At 46.6% G+C, this 13,653-nt stretch overlaps 1 protein-coding gene across 2 annotated transcripts; it reads right to left on the bottom strand.

Annotated features, from left to right (window-relative positions):
• Positions 1–6: 6 nt before the first annotated feature.
• Positions 7–11,618, bottom strand: LOC111527738 (zinc finger protein 561-like). Of its 2 annotated transcripts, XM_026455576.1 has the most exons (5): positions 11,550–11,618; positions 9,258–9,405; positions 8,233–8,321; positions 7,183–7,309; positions 7–377 (listed from the first exon to the last, which is right to left on the bottom strand). In XM_026455576.1, exons 2-5 carry the CDS (start codon positions 9,280–9,282, stop codon positions 346–348), a joined length of 273 nt encoding a protein of 90 aa, XP_026311361.1. In that variant the 5' UTR covers positions 9,283–9,405; positions 11,550–11,618; the 3' UTR covers positions 7–345. The 2 variants fall into 2 exon arrangements, with proteins under 2 accessions (XP_026311361.1, XP_026311360.1); XM_026455575.1 differs by lacking the exon at positions 9,258–9,405 and having other exon boundaries at positions 11,318–11,614.
• Positions 11,619–13,653: the final 2,035 nt, after the last annotated feature.

Genomic DNA, 13,653 nt, shown 5'->3' with positions numbered 1-13,653 from the left:
ATGGCTCTCTCACATTCCTGAAATTCACAGAGTTTCTCATCAGTGTGAATTCCCATGTGATTATCAAGGCTCGCAAAATACTTAAAGCCTTTTCCACATTCCTTACATTTGTATGGTTGTCTTGCATTGAGAACTTCAAGATGTACAGCAAGGCCTGGAGTTAGGGTGAAGACTTTTCCACATGGATTAAATTTGGAAAGTTCCTGTCCAATAGAGGCTTCCTTGTGCACACTGAGGACGTCTTTTCCATAACAATTACCCTCAGAAGTGTTCCCTCCATTCTGAGCTCTCATGTGTGTCTTAAGGCAAAACTGTTCACTGAAGACCTCTCCACAATTCTTACAGTCACAGAGTTTCCATCCACTGTAGCCTCTTGTCTGTTGATGATGGGATAAAGGTTTTAAAACATTTTCAGACATATTAAGAGATTTCACCCATCTGAACACAGAAACATTATTATTATTATTTTTTTTTGAGACGGAGTCTTGCTCTGTCGCCCGGGCTGGAGTGCAGTGGCCGGATCTCAGCTCACTGCAAACTCCGCCTCCCAGGTTTACGCCATTCTCCTGCCTCAGCCTCCCGAGTAGCTGGGATTACAGGCGCCCGCCACCTCGCCCGGCTAGTTTTGTGTATTTTTAGTAGAGACGGGGTTTCACCGTGTTAGCCAGGATGGTGTCGATCTCCTGACCTTGTGATCCGCCCATCTCGGCCTCCCAAAGTGCTGGGATTACAGGCTTGAGCCACCGTGCCCGGCTTCCCAACTTTTTTTTTTTTGAGGCGGAGTCTTGCTCTGTCCCCCGGACTGGAGTGCAGTGGCCGGATCTCAGCTCACTGCAAACTCTGCCTCCCGGGTTTAAGCCATTCTCCTGTCTCAGCCTCCCGAGTAGCTGAGACTACAGGCGCCCGCCACCTCACCCGGCTAGTTTTTGTATTTTTAGTAGAGACGGGGTTTCACCATGCTAGCCAGGATGGTCTCGATCTCCTCACCTCGTGATCCGCCCGTCTCGGCCTCCCAAAGTGCTGGGATTACAGGCTTGAGCCACCGCGCCCGGCCTAGAAACATTATTTTAATGATAATTATTATTTTACTTCTTAATGTTTATTTACTTTTTTTTTTTTTTTTTTTTGAGAGAAAGTCTTGTTCTGTCTCCCAGTCTGGAGTGCAGTGGCACACTCACAGCAAACTGCAACCTCCACCTCCCATGCTCAAGTGATTCTCCTGTCTCAGCCTCCCAAGTAGCTAGGAATACAGGTGCCCACCACTGCACCTGGCTAATTTTTCTGTTTCGTAGAGACAGGGTTTTGCCAAGTTACCCAGGCTGGTCTCAAACTCCTGAGCTCAGGTGATTGGCCTGCCTCGGCCTCCCAAAGTGCTGAGATTACAGGCGTGGCCACCACGCCCCACCTCAGTTTATTTTTGAGATGGAGTCTCGCTTTGGCTAGAGTGCAAGTAGCAAGATTTCGGCTCACTGTAACCTCCACCTCCTGGGCTCAGGTGATTGTCGTGCCTCAGCCTCGCATGTAGCTGGGATTACAGGCATGTGCAGCCACACCCAGCTAGTTTTGGTATTTTTAGTAGAGACTGGGTTTCACCATGTTGGCCAGGCTGGTCTTGAACTCCTGACCCCATGATCTGCCCGCCTCGACTTCCCAAATTGCTTGGATTACAGGCATGAGCCACCACACCCAGCCTCAATTTATCAGTATAGAGACGGAGTCTTGCTATGTAGCCTAGGCTGATCTCAAACTCTTCACAAAACCTCCCTGCCTCAGCCTCCCAAGGTGCTGGGATTACAGCCATGAGTTACCATGTCTGCCTACTTGGATAATTATAATTTTTACAATTTTTCTTCCTTGTTTTTATTTCCTGACTTTCTGATTTCTCCCAGATTGAATGATGGGAACTTTGGCTAGAATTCTATGCCACTGGCTCTAATTGTTAAAAAACAAACAAACAAACAAAAAAAAACTGCAGTTCTTTTTTTATTGTGGGGGGTGGTTTGAAACAAGGTCTCACTCTGTCACCCAGGCTGGGTACCATGGCACAATCACAGCTCACTGCGGCCTTAATCTCCCAGGCTGAAACCGTCATCCTGCCTCAGTTGCCCGAGGAGCTTGGATTACAGGTGCATGCCAACACACCTGCCTAATTTTTTATTCCTTGTAGAGACAGGGTATCTGTTGTCCAGGCTGGTCTTGAACTCCTAGGCTCAAGCGATTCACCTGCCTCAGCTTCCCAAAGTGCTGGGATTATAGGTGTCAGCCATTGCACCCAACCAAATAGTGTAGATTTTCATGAAACTGTTTAAATCGTCAATGTCTAGTTACTTATGTGGGAATGTGTACTTGTGGGTATTTTGAAGTGGCAAGTTATATAGGAATGAAACATCACAAAATTCACCACATTCAGACTCTCTCTCCAGAGACCCTGCTCCCTCAACGGTACAGGCTACTTCTCTAATTCTCTCAAGTATCTCTCATTTGTGCTGTTTCTTTTTCACTGCAACCTCCACCTCCCGGGTTTAAGCAATTCTGCCTCAGCCTCTCATGTAACTGGGATTATCGGTGTCTGCCACCATGCCTGGCTACCTTTGTATTTTCAGTAGAGATAAGAGTTTCACTACATTGGCCAGGCTGGTCTCGAAGTGCTGACCTCAAGTGATCCACCTGCCTAGGCCTCCCAAAGTGATGGGACAACAGACTCAGTTTTACTTCATTTCTGAGACAGTCTCACTCAGTCGCCCAGGCTGGAATGCAGTGGTGCAATCTCAGTTCATTGCAACCTCTGCCTCTGTGTTCATGCCATTCTCCAGCCTCAGCCTCCTAAGTAGCTGGTATGACAGGTGTCCACCACCACACTCAGCTAATTTTGTATTTTCAGTAGAGACGGAGTATCACCATGTTGGCCAGCCTGGTCTCAAACTCCTGACCTCAAGTGATCCACCCACCTCAGTCTCCCAAAATGTTGGGATTACAGGTGTGAGCCACCACATTCACCCTCTTTTTAAAATCAGAGCTGGAATCTTGCTATACTGCCTAGACTGGCCTTGAACTCAAATGATCCTCCCACTTAAGCCTCCCAAGTAGCTGGGATTACAGATGTAAGCCACACCTCTGACTGCGCTGATATTCTAGAATGGAATTCTCAATCTTTTCTAAGAGAGGAAATTAAGAAATATCCCTCATGAATCTTACCATTTGTATCCCAGTGAATATTGGATTCTTCAAAAAACCCTGCTGAAGTGATGACCGTTTGATTCTAGGTTGTATTTCCCACTCTGAAGTTAAGCAGAAAAAGAAATGTAAGCCTTTAGAGAAGAAATGTTAGTTTAAAATGAGTCATTTTTACTTGTTTTCAAATTAAACACAGCAATAAAATAAAAGCCAGAGAACCTTAGGATTTTGGTATGTCAAAAATCAGGCTATAATGATGTGGGGTTTATTACACAACTGTTGTGTTTAGATAGTTTATTACAAACTACTTCTGTGAAAATTAAAACTGCCGGGAGCGGTGGCTCACACCTGTAATCCCAGCATTTTGGGAGGCTGAGGCAGGTGGATAACTTGAGATCAGGAGTTCAAGACTAGCCTGACCAACCTGGAGAAACCCCATCTCTACTAAAAATACAAAATTAGCCGCACATGGTGGTGCATGCCTGTAATCCCAGCTACTGGTGAGGCTGAGGCAGGACAATCGCTTGAACCCGGGAGGCAGAGGTTGCAGTGAGCCGAGATTGTGCCATCGCACTCCAGCCTGGGCAACACAGGGAGACTTCAGAAAAGAAAAGAAAATTAAAGCTGATGGAAAATAGGAAGAGAATATCTTCAGGAAAGGAAAGTAGGAAAGATCTACATAAAGAGCATATATCAAAATGATAAAGTTAATAAAGAAACAGAACAGGTAGTTTAATTAGATCATAGGAATGTTTGACAAAACGGAAAATAAAACTCAAAGATATCCAAAACTCTGAGAAAAATAGCTTAAATTTTCTGAGGCAAAGTGCATCTTTAAAAATCTCCTCTTTTTTTTTTTTTGAGATGGAGTCTCTGCCATCGCCCAGGCTGGAGTGCAGTAGTGGCCGGATCTCGGCTCACTGCAAGCTCCGCCTCCCGGGTTCACGCCATTCTCCTGCCTAAGCCTCCTGAGTAGCTGGGACTACAGGCGCCTGCCACCTCGCCTGGCTAGTTTTTTTGTATTTTTTTTAGTAGTAGAGACGGGGTTTCACCGTGTTAGCCAGGATGGCCTCGATCTCCTGACCTCGTGATCCGCCTGTCTCGGACTCCCAAAGTGCTGGGATTACAGGCTTGAGCCACCGCGCCCGGCCCCTCCTTTTTTTTTTTTGAGATGGAGTCTTGTTCTGTCACCCATGCTGGAGTGCAGTGGCACAATGTTGGCTCAATGCAACCTCTGTCTCCCATTTTGAAGCGATTCTCCTGACTCAGCCTCTTGACTAGCTGGGACTACAGGTGTGTGCCACCACGTCTGGCTAATTTTTTGTATTTTTAGTAGAGATGGGGTTTCACCGTGTAGGACAGGCTGGTCTCAAACTCCTGGCTTCAGGCAATCCACCCACCTCAGCCTCCCAAAGTGCTGGGATTACAGGCATGAGCCACCACACCTGGCCAGGAGATATATTTCTAATAAAAGCAATGTAATTATTACAAAAGAGATAAAAAAGCTAAGATCTCCATTTCTGTGCCCAAAAAAGATTGGTTATATCTGACCCATTAAACCCAAAATTCAGACTGATGTACACACTTGTAAAGCATTAAAACTTTTATTTCAGTAAGAAATAAAGTAGGCTGGGCACAGTGGCTCATGCCTGTAATCCTAACACGTTGGGAGGCTGAGGTGGGTGGATCACTTGAGGTCAGGAGTTTAAGACCAGCCTGGCCAACATGGTGAAACCCCTTCTCTACTAAAAATACAAAAATTAGTTGGGCACAGTGGCACTTGCCTGTAATCCCAGCTACTCAGGAGGCTGAGGCAGGAGAATCGCTTGAACCTGGGAGGGCGGAGGTTGCAGTGAGCAGAGATTGCACCACTGCACTCCAGTCTGGGCAACAGAGCAAGACCCTGTCACCAAAAAATAAATAAATAAAGTAGGCAGGCCGGGTGCAGTGGCTCACACTTGTAATCCCAGCATTCTGGGAGGCCGAGGTGGGTGGATCACCTGAGGTCAGGAGTTCAAGACTGGGGCTAGCCAACGTGGCAAAATCCCATCTCTACTAAAAATATACAAAATAAAAATAAAAAAAATTAACTGGGCATGGTGGCAGATGTGTCTCATCCCAGCTACTTGGGAGGCTGAAGTTGCAGTGAGCCAAAATGGCACCATTACACTCCAGCCTGGGTGACGGAGTGAGACTCTGTCTCAAAAAAAAAAAAACCCCCCCCCGGCAGAAATAAAGTAAGTACAACAAAAAGATGGGTAAACAACTCATGGGTAAACAACTCTGCCACTGGATCTCAAACATGATAGTATATTAGATTCATCTTCATTGATTCTGAAAACACAGATGACTGGGCCCCAACCCTGGAGTTTCCAATTTACTAAATCAAATAGGTGAAGGAGGCCAGATGCCGTGGCTCACGCATGTAATCTCAGCACTTTGGGAGGCCAAGGTGGGCGGATCACTGAGGTCAGGAGTTCGAGACCAGCCTGGCCAACATGGTGAAACCCCATCTTTTTTTTTTTTTTTTTTTTTTGAGGTGGAGTCTCACTCTGTCGCCCGGACTGGAGTGCAGTGGCCGGATCTCAGCTCACTGCAAGCTCTGCCTCCCGGGTTTATGCCATTCTCCTGCCTCAGCCTACGGAGTAGCTGGGACTACAGGCGCCCGCCACCTCGCCCGGCTAGTTTTTTTTTTGTATTTTTAGTAGAGACGGGGTTTCACCGTGTTAGCCAGGATGGTCTCGATCTCCTGACCTCGTGATCCGCCCGTCTCGGCCTCCCAAAGTGCTGGGATTACAGGCTTGAGCCACCGCGCCCGGCCCCCATCTTTACTAAAAATACAAAAAGTAGCCGGGCATGGTGGTAGTCACCTGTAATCCCAGCTACTCAGGAGGCTGAGGCAGGAGAATCGCTTGAACTTGTGAGTTGGAGGTTGCAGTGAGCCAAGATCGTGCCACTGCACTCCAGCCTGGGGCACAAGAGCGAGACTTCGCCTCGGGAAAAAAAAAAAAAAGAATAGGAAGGAAGATGTATATTTCTTACAGCACGAAGCTGATGCTGTTGATGATGCTTCCAGGATTACCACAGTAAATTAAAACATACTATAGCAGGGACTGTTACTTGGGACTGTCTCTGTTATTCCCCATTGTATTCAGAATTGACAAGCAAACATGTAACATACATCTGCTCTATAGCAGGCTACAAGAAATGATGCTAGTGTTTATTTTTATTTTTAATTAATTAATTTTTTTAGACGAAGTATCACTGTGTGGCCCCGACTGGAGTGGAGTGGTGCAATCTCAGCTCACTGCAACTTCTCCCTCCTGGTTCAAGCAATTCTCCTGTCTCAGCCTCCCAAGTAGCTGGGATTACAGGTGCCCGCCAACATGTCTGTCTAATTTTTGTATTTTTAGCTGAGATGGGGTTTCACTTTGTTGGCCAGGCTGGTCTCAAATTCCTGACCACATGTGATCTGCCCGCCTTGGCCTCCCAAAGTGCTGGGATTATAGGCGTAAGCCACCACAGCTGGCCTAGTCTTCATTTTTAGGATTTTTTTTTTTTTTGAGATGGAGTCTCACTCTGTCACCCAGGCTGGAGTGCAGTGGCATGATCTCGGCTCACTGTAAGCTGCGCTTCCTGGGTTCATGCCATTCTCCTGCCTCAGCTTCCTGAGTAATTGGGACTACAGGCACCTGCCACTACGCCCACCTATTTTTTTTTTTTTTTTTTTTTTTTTTAGTAGAGATGGGGTTTCACAGTATTAGCCAGGATGGTCTCCATCTCCTGACCTCGTGATCCGCCCACCTCAGCATCCCCAAGTGTTGGGATTACAGGTGTGAGCCACTGCGCCCGGCCTAGAATTCTTTTCTTTTAAGAGACGAGGTCACATAATGCTGCCCATGCTAGTATCCAACTCCCAGGCTCCAACGATTCTCCCACCTCAGCCTCCCAAGTATCTGGGACCACAGGTGCAGGCCACCATGCCAAGCAAAGTGATGTTACTCTTACCCACGGAGGCCAGGTTCATGTAGTTCTCCAGCATCACATCTCTGTAAAGGTATTTCTCAGTTGTGTCCAGTAAAGCCCACTCCTCCGGGGTGAAGTCCACAGCCACATCATCAAAGGTCACTGAATCCTATGTCATCATACACATGCTGGTTTGAGCCAATGAACACTTCCACCAATGTTCACCGGAGAATGATGAAGGGGAACCTTATCCTCACTTATACATGGTTCTCAGGTCTCCCATGATCTACTCCAGGGTTTAATGTCTCAGGAGCTCTTGTGTCTAAACACTCAAGGGTGACTTCTGACAGACATATGCCTTAAACAGCACTTTAAAATTTTTTTTTAAATCTTTATTTCCTGATCTATTTAATTTTTTAATATTTGCATTTTTAAATTTTAAATGTTAATTAGAACAGCACTTCCTAAATGTGAATTTTTATCTATCTAGCATCTATCTATCTATCTATTCAATCTGTTTATTTATTTATATATAAACATAGGGTCCCACTGTGTCACCCAGGCACAATTGCTGCTTACTGCAGCTTCCATATCCTGGGCTGAAGTGGTCCCTCTCACCTCTGTCTCCTGAGTAGCTGGAATTACAGGCATGAGCCACTGCACACTGCTTACACTTTATCTCAGCACAGCCAGGCTAGAAGCTCTTCCTGTCCCATTGGTCTCTATGTAGCACACTCCTGAGCACACTGCAGATACCTGATAAATGCTGATGAGTAAATAAATTATTTGATAAAAGGACACTTTCATCTGTCTTATCATCTGTCACAGAACCCAGTAATATAAGAAACATGCAGTTAGCACCAAGAAAGTCAAGCTTAATTAGTAATTACTGAGATATTGAGATGATTTTCAACTTAACACTTTACATATAGGAGACTTCATTCCCTGCGGAAATTCATCTGGGGACTTAGTCCTTGAGTAAGGCTTCATTTGCTCTAAGAAAACTCTGGAGATGAGTCTGTCTAGACGGAAATGTGCCTACCTATTGGATGTAAGCATGTCATTTTGTACAACAGCACATTTTCTGCTTACCTGATAACCATTTGCCAGGTAGTCCTCCACCATCCCTTCTACCTTTGTCTTTTCTTCAAAAGGGCAGATTGGTTCCCTGGAAAAAAACCCTAGTGGAAAAGTAAGAAAGCATGAGAAGCCAGAGCTGCCCATCCTTCCCACATTCTCATGCCTAGAAGTCATTCCATTCTAGCTTGAAATTCCCATATATTCCTGTACACTCGAGAAAACAGCACACACACAACACTGCCACGAAATGCCATAGTAGTCCTGTGTCACCTAGACCCAGAAAAGCAGATGTGGGCCGAGCTGCCTGTTGGGTAAAGGGTAATAGTTTCATTTTACGAGGAAACTTATACCCAGAAAAATGTGACTCTCTATCTGCCCATAGTAGTAACACTCATGAAGCTTATGTAGCATTTCCTAAGGTACACAAACCAGGGCTGAATTCTAAAACAGCATTCTGGCTGGGAACAGTGGCTCATGCCTGTAATCCCAACACTTTGGGAGGCCAAGGTGGGCAAATCACTTCAGGTCAGGAATTTGACACCAGACTGGCCCATATGATGAAACCCCGTCTCTTACTAAAAATACAAAAATTATAGGAGGCTGGAGGCAGGTAATTGCTTGAACCCAGGAGGCAGAGGTTGCAGTGAGTTGAGATCACAGCACTCCAGCCTGGGAGACAGTGAGACTCCATCTCAAAAACAAAAACAAACAAACAAAAATTAGCCAGGCCTGGTGGTATGTGCTTGTGGTCCCAGTTACTTGAGAGGCTGAGGCAAGAGAATCACTTGAACCCGGGAGGCGGAGGTTGCAGTGAGCTAAGATTGCACCACTGCACTCCAGCCTGGGTGACGGAACAAGATTCTGTCTCAAAAATAAACAAACAAACAAACAAACAAACAGCATTCTGTTGTGGTTCACTTCAATTCCTCCTAAAACAATCAGCTGCATGCCTGCTCAGGCCCAGCTCACTGGACTCTTGTGGTGTGCAGGGTGACCTAAAGCAGAATCTCTGAAAAAGAGCATCAACAAGGACTTACCACGGGACAAATCAATGACTGCCATTCTCTGAAGCTGATGGTGCGATGTGCATCCCTTCCTTGATGCCAAGATCACCTCAGGGCAGCTTATGAATCTAGGTGGATAGAGGCAATCTCCATTCCTCTTTTTACAGGGTTATTTGCGATCCTGTTCATATCAATCATCAAACAACAAGCATGAAATATCAGTCATCAGGCCGGGCGCGGTGGCTCAAGCCTGTAATCCCAGCACTTTGGGAGGCCGAAACGGGCGGATCACGAGGTCAGGAGATCGAGACCATCCTGGCTAACACGGTGAAACCCCGTCTCTACCAAAAAATACAAAAATCTAGCCGGGCGAGGTGGTGGGCGCCTGTAGTCCCAGCTACTCCGGAGGCTGAGGCAGGAGAATGGCGGGAACCCGGGAGGCGGAGCTTGCAGTGAGCTGAGATCCGGCCACTGCACTCCAGTCTGGGCGACAGAGCCAGACTCCATCTCAAAAAAAAAAAAAAAAAAAAAAAGAAACATCAGTCATCAAACATTATGCCTGAGTTTTGCCTCTGCAGGTGACAGATGTGAAGGCCACCAAAAATTGCCCATTCAGTATCATCACTCAGTAACAAAAGTATTAATGACAGTAACTGACGTTTACTGGGGACTGATAATGCCAGAAGTAGCTCTAGTAGCTTTATATATACATGCTAACTTAATTACAACCATCCTTCCCAATAGCTATCATTACATCTATCTATCTATCTTATCTATCTGTCTGTCTATCTATCTATCTTTCTGTTGAGACAGGGTCTTACTCTATTGCCCAGGTTGAAGTGCAATGGCACCAACACGACTCTCTGTAGCCTAGACCTCTGGGGCTCGAGTGATCCTCCCACCTCAGCCTCCTGAATAGCTAGGACCACAGGTAGGCATCATCACTTATTATTATTATTATTATTATTATTATTATTATTATTTTGAGACAAAGTCTCACTCTGTTGCCCAGGCTGGAATGCGGTGGCGCGATCTCGACTTAATGCTACCTCTGCCTCCCAGGTTCAAGCGATTATCAGGCCTCAGCCTCCTGAGTAGCTGCGATTACAGGTATGCACCAGGATGCCTGGCCAATTTTTGCATTTTTAGTAGAGACAGGGTTTCGCCATGTTGGCCAGGCTGGTCTCGAACTCCCGGCCTTACGTGATTCTCCCACTTCAGCCCCCCAAGTAGCTGGGACAACAGGTGCACACCACTGGGTCCGGCTACTTTTTTGTATTTTTTAGTAGAGACGGTTTCACCAGGTTGCCCAGGCTGGTCTCAAACCCCTGGGCTCAAACAATCCTCCTGACTTGGCCTCCCAAAATGCTGGGATAATAAGCATGAGCCACCATGCCTGGCCCATTACTTCTATTTAATACTGAAAAAAACCTACATTCAAACCCTAGTAATGGGTCTGATATTTGTCCCTACAGCCTGATCTCCTGTGGATGCTGTTACCCCCCAGTATGACCAGAAGCCAGTCCAGACCTGCACAGAACAATTCAGTAGTCACCAGCCATGTGTGTTATTAACTTCATTATGTACCTAAGATGACTGAAGAACAGAATTTAAAATTTTCAAAAGTTGGCCAGGTGCGGTGGCTCACACCTATAATCCCAGCACTTTGGGGGACCGTCGCAGACACATCACCTAAGGTCAGGAGTTCAAGACCAGACTGGCCAACATGGCAAAACCGTCTCTACTAAAGATACAAAAAGTTAGCCGGGCGCGGTGGCTCAAGCCTGTAATCCCAGCACTTTGGGAGGCCGAGACGGGCGGATCACGAGGTCAGGAGATGGAGACCATCCTGGCTAATACGGTGAAACCCCATCTCTACTAAAAAATACAAAAAACTAGCCGGGCGACGAGGCGGGCGCCTGTAGTCCCAGCTACTCGGGAGGCTGAGACAGGAGAATGCCGTGAACCCGGGAGGCGGAGCTTGCAGTGAGCTGAGATCCGGCCACTGCACTCCAGCCTGGGCGACAGAGCAAGACTCCGTCTCAAAAAAAAAAAAAAAGATACAAAAAGTAGCCAGGCGTGGTGGCACTTGCCTGTAATCCCAGGTACTCGGAAGGCTGAGGCAGGAGAACTGCTTGACCCAGGAGGCAAAGGTTGCAGAGGTTCAAGTGAGCTGAGAGTGTGCAGCCTCTCGGAACTGGCTGAGCAGGGACCCGGAGAAACGAACGAAATGAACCGGATGCGGGAGGCTCCTGCGCGACGGCGCGCAATCATTCCTTTGCTGCCCCCTGCCATCTACCGAACCGCCAAGCAGGCGGAACTCACCACAACCGCGGCTGACTCCCCCACCATAAAGGCGAAACCCCACTAACCGAGAGGAGCCAGCGCCGGAAAAGATGGCGGTGGTGTGCTGACGTCACTTCCGCTTCGAGTCTCTGGCCGGGCGGGGCTCGTGGGCTCGAGTTTCAGCCACGTAGGACAGGGTAGAACACAGAAATTCTGGTTTCCTCCCGGGTGGGTGCGGAGAAGGCCTGGGGTTAGCACAGGGAGGGGGATGCAGAAATAGATCCAGAGAAAACATTGAGGTTAAAACCGGGCCTCCGGACGGAACTGTGGGCGAGGGGTGGGGCCCGAACTCGGGGGCGGTTTAGAGGTGGGACCGGGCCTAGCAGGCGGTTCAGGCGGCTGGTCAGGCTGGAAGGGCGGGGATGAGGGATTGGACGCATCCCAGGGGATGCTCCTCTAAAGTTTTTCTCGGAGAGCACAATGGCTCACACCTGTAATTCCTACACTTTGGGAGACTAAGGCAGGTACATAGCTTGAGCCTGCTGGGAACTGGTGCTTAGTGTGGCAAAATCAACACTGAGACAAAGGATCTCAGCAAGGCTAGTTTACTTTCTGCAGAATGGGTGCCACTGGCTAGCAGTTTTGCCACCAGAGCACACACTAACAAAAGAGACAGGGTTATTTAAACTTCAGGTGTCCACCCTACTGCTGTGTCCGTCTTCCACTGGCCGGAACAGGACCTCCCCTTCAATACTTGACTGGATTGGCTAGCAACTTAGAACTTCCCAGGGCAAAGGCAGAGGAGAACAAAGGAAGAGAAGAAGTAACTTGTGGACTGTTGAGAGAGGCAAAAACACTTCTAAATAAAGGAATAGGTCATGACCTAATGCTTGCTTGGACCAGTTCAGGCATGCCCGGGCAAATATCTAGGCTAAAATGTGGGAGCTAAGAACACAGAGTATATTGATTTCTTTATTACAGCTGGTAGAATTTAAGAATATTACCACAGATCTTTCAGAAAATTTGGCTTCTAAGAGGGATTACTATTTATTTTCAGACTGGAAGGAAAGTCCCTTTGAAGAGGAACCGCTATTTCATTTTCTACAAGTGCAAGAGTTTGAGACCAGCCTGGGCAAACTAGCAAGACCCTGTCTCTATTTATGTATATACATGTACATACATATATATGGTATGTGTGTATACATATATATATGTTTGAAATGCTTGTTCCTCGGTGCCATGAAGAAATAGCACTTGAACATTAATTTACTCAGCAAGGACATCTTTAGTTCCTACAGAAAGGGTACACTCACCAGCAGTTTTGCCACGAGAATACACCAAACAAAGGAGACAGGGTCGTTTATAACCTGATGCTTCCACCCTACTGCTGTATCCGGTTTCTGTTGGCTGGAAGGGGACCTCACATTCTATATTTGTCCTGATTGGCTAGCAACTTACAACTTTTTAAAAGAGGCAAAGGTAGAGGAGAACAAAGGAAGGAGGAAGTAACTTGTGGAATGCTGAGAAGGGTCAAAACACCTTCAAATAAGGAAAAGGAACAGGCTATGACCTAATGCTTGTTTGGACCAGTATAAGCATGCCAGAGCAAATATTTAAATTGTGGGAGCTAAGAACATAAAGTACGTTGATATCTTTATAATGGCTAGCAGATATTTGAGAATGTTAGCACAGGTCTTTGAATAAATTTTGCTTCTAAGAGAAGTTACTATTAATTTCTAATTAAATGGGAAGGAATGTCTTTGAAGAGGAACCTCTACTTTAGTTTTTAGATATAAATATAAAGCTTGTTTGTATGTCTCTCCTCATGTTCCTAGAGCGTTTCCATGATTCTTCCATATTGATAAACCCGCCAGTGAATGGCATGGTCTATCTCATTCAGTCAGGCTTTCTGTAGGCCTTTATTTCTTCATTCCTTATTTTTTAGAACCTACTGATTGCATTGTGTTTTCTTTCTTGCTGCTTGCTTGCTTGCGACAGATCTCACTGGATCTGGCCAGGCTGGAGTGCAGTGGCCTGATCTCAGCCCACTGCAACCTCTGCCTCCCAGGTTCAAGTGATTCTCCTGCCTCAGCCTCTGGAGTAGCTGGGATCACAGGTGCCTGCCACCATGCCCAGCTAATTT

The sequence above is a fragment of the Piliocolobus tephrosceles genome, chromosome 21, assembly GCF_002776525.5.
Source record: "Piliocolobus tephrosceles isolate RC106 chromosome 21, ASM277652v3, whole genome shotgun sequence".
Classification (NCBI taxonomy): Eukaryota; Metazoa; Chordata; class Mammalia; order Primates; family Cercopithecidae; genus Piliocolobus; species Piliocolobus tephrosceles.
Note: the sequence above shows the minus strand (reverse complement) of the source record. Positions and strands in the feature narration are given on the sequence as shown.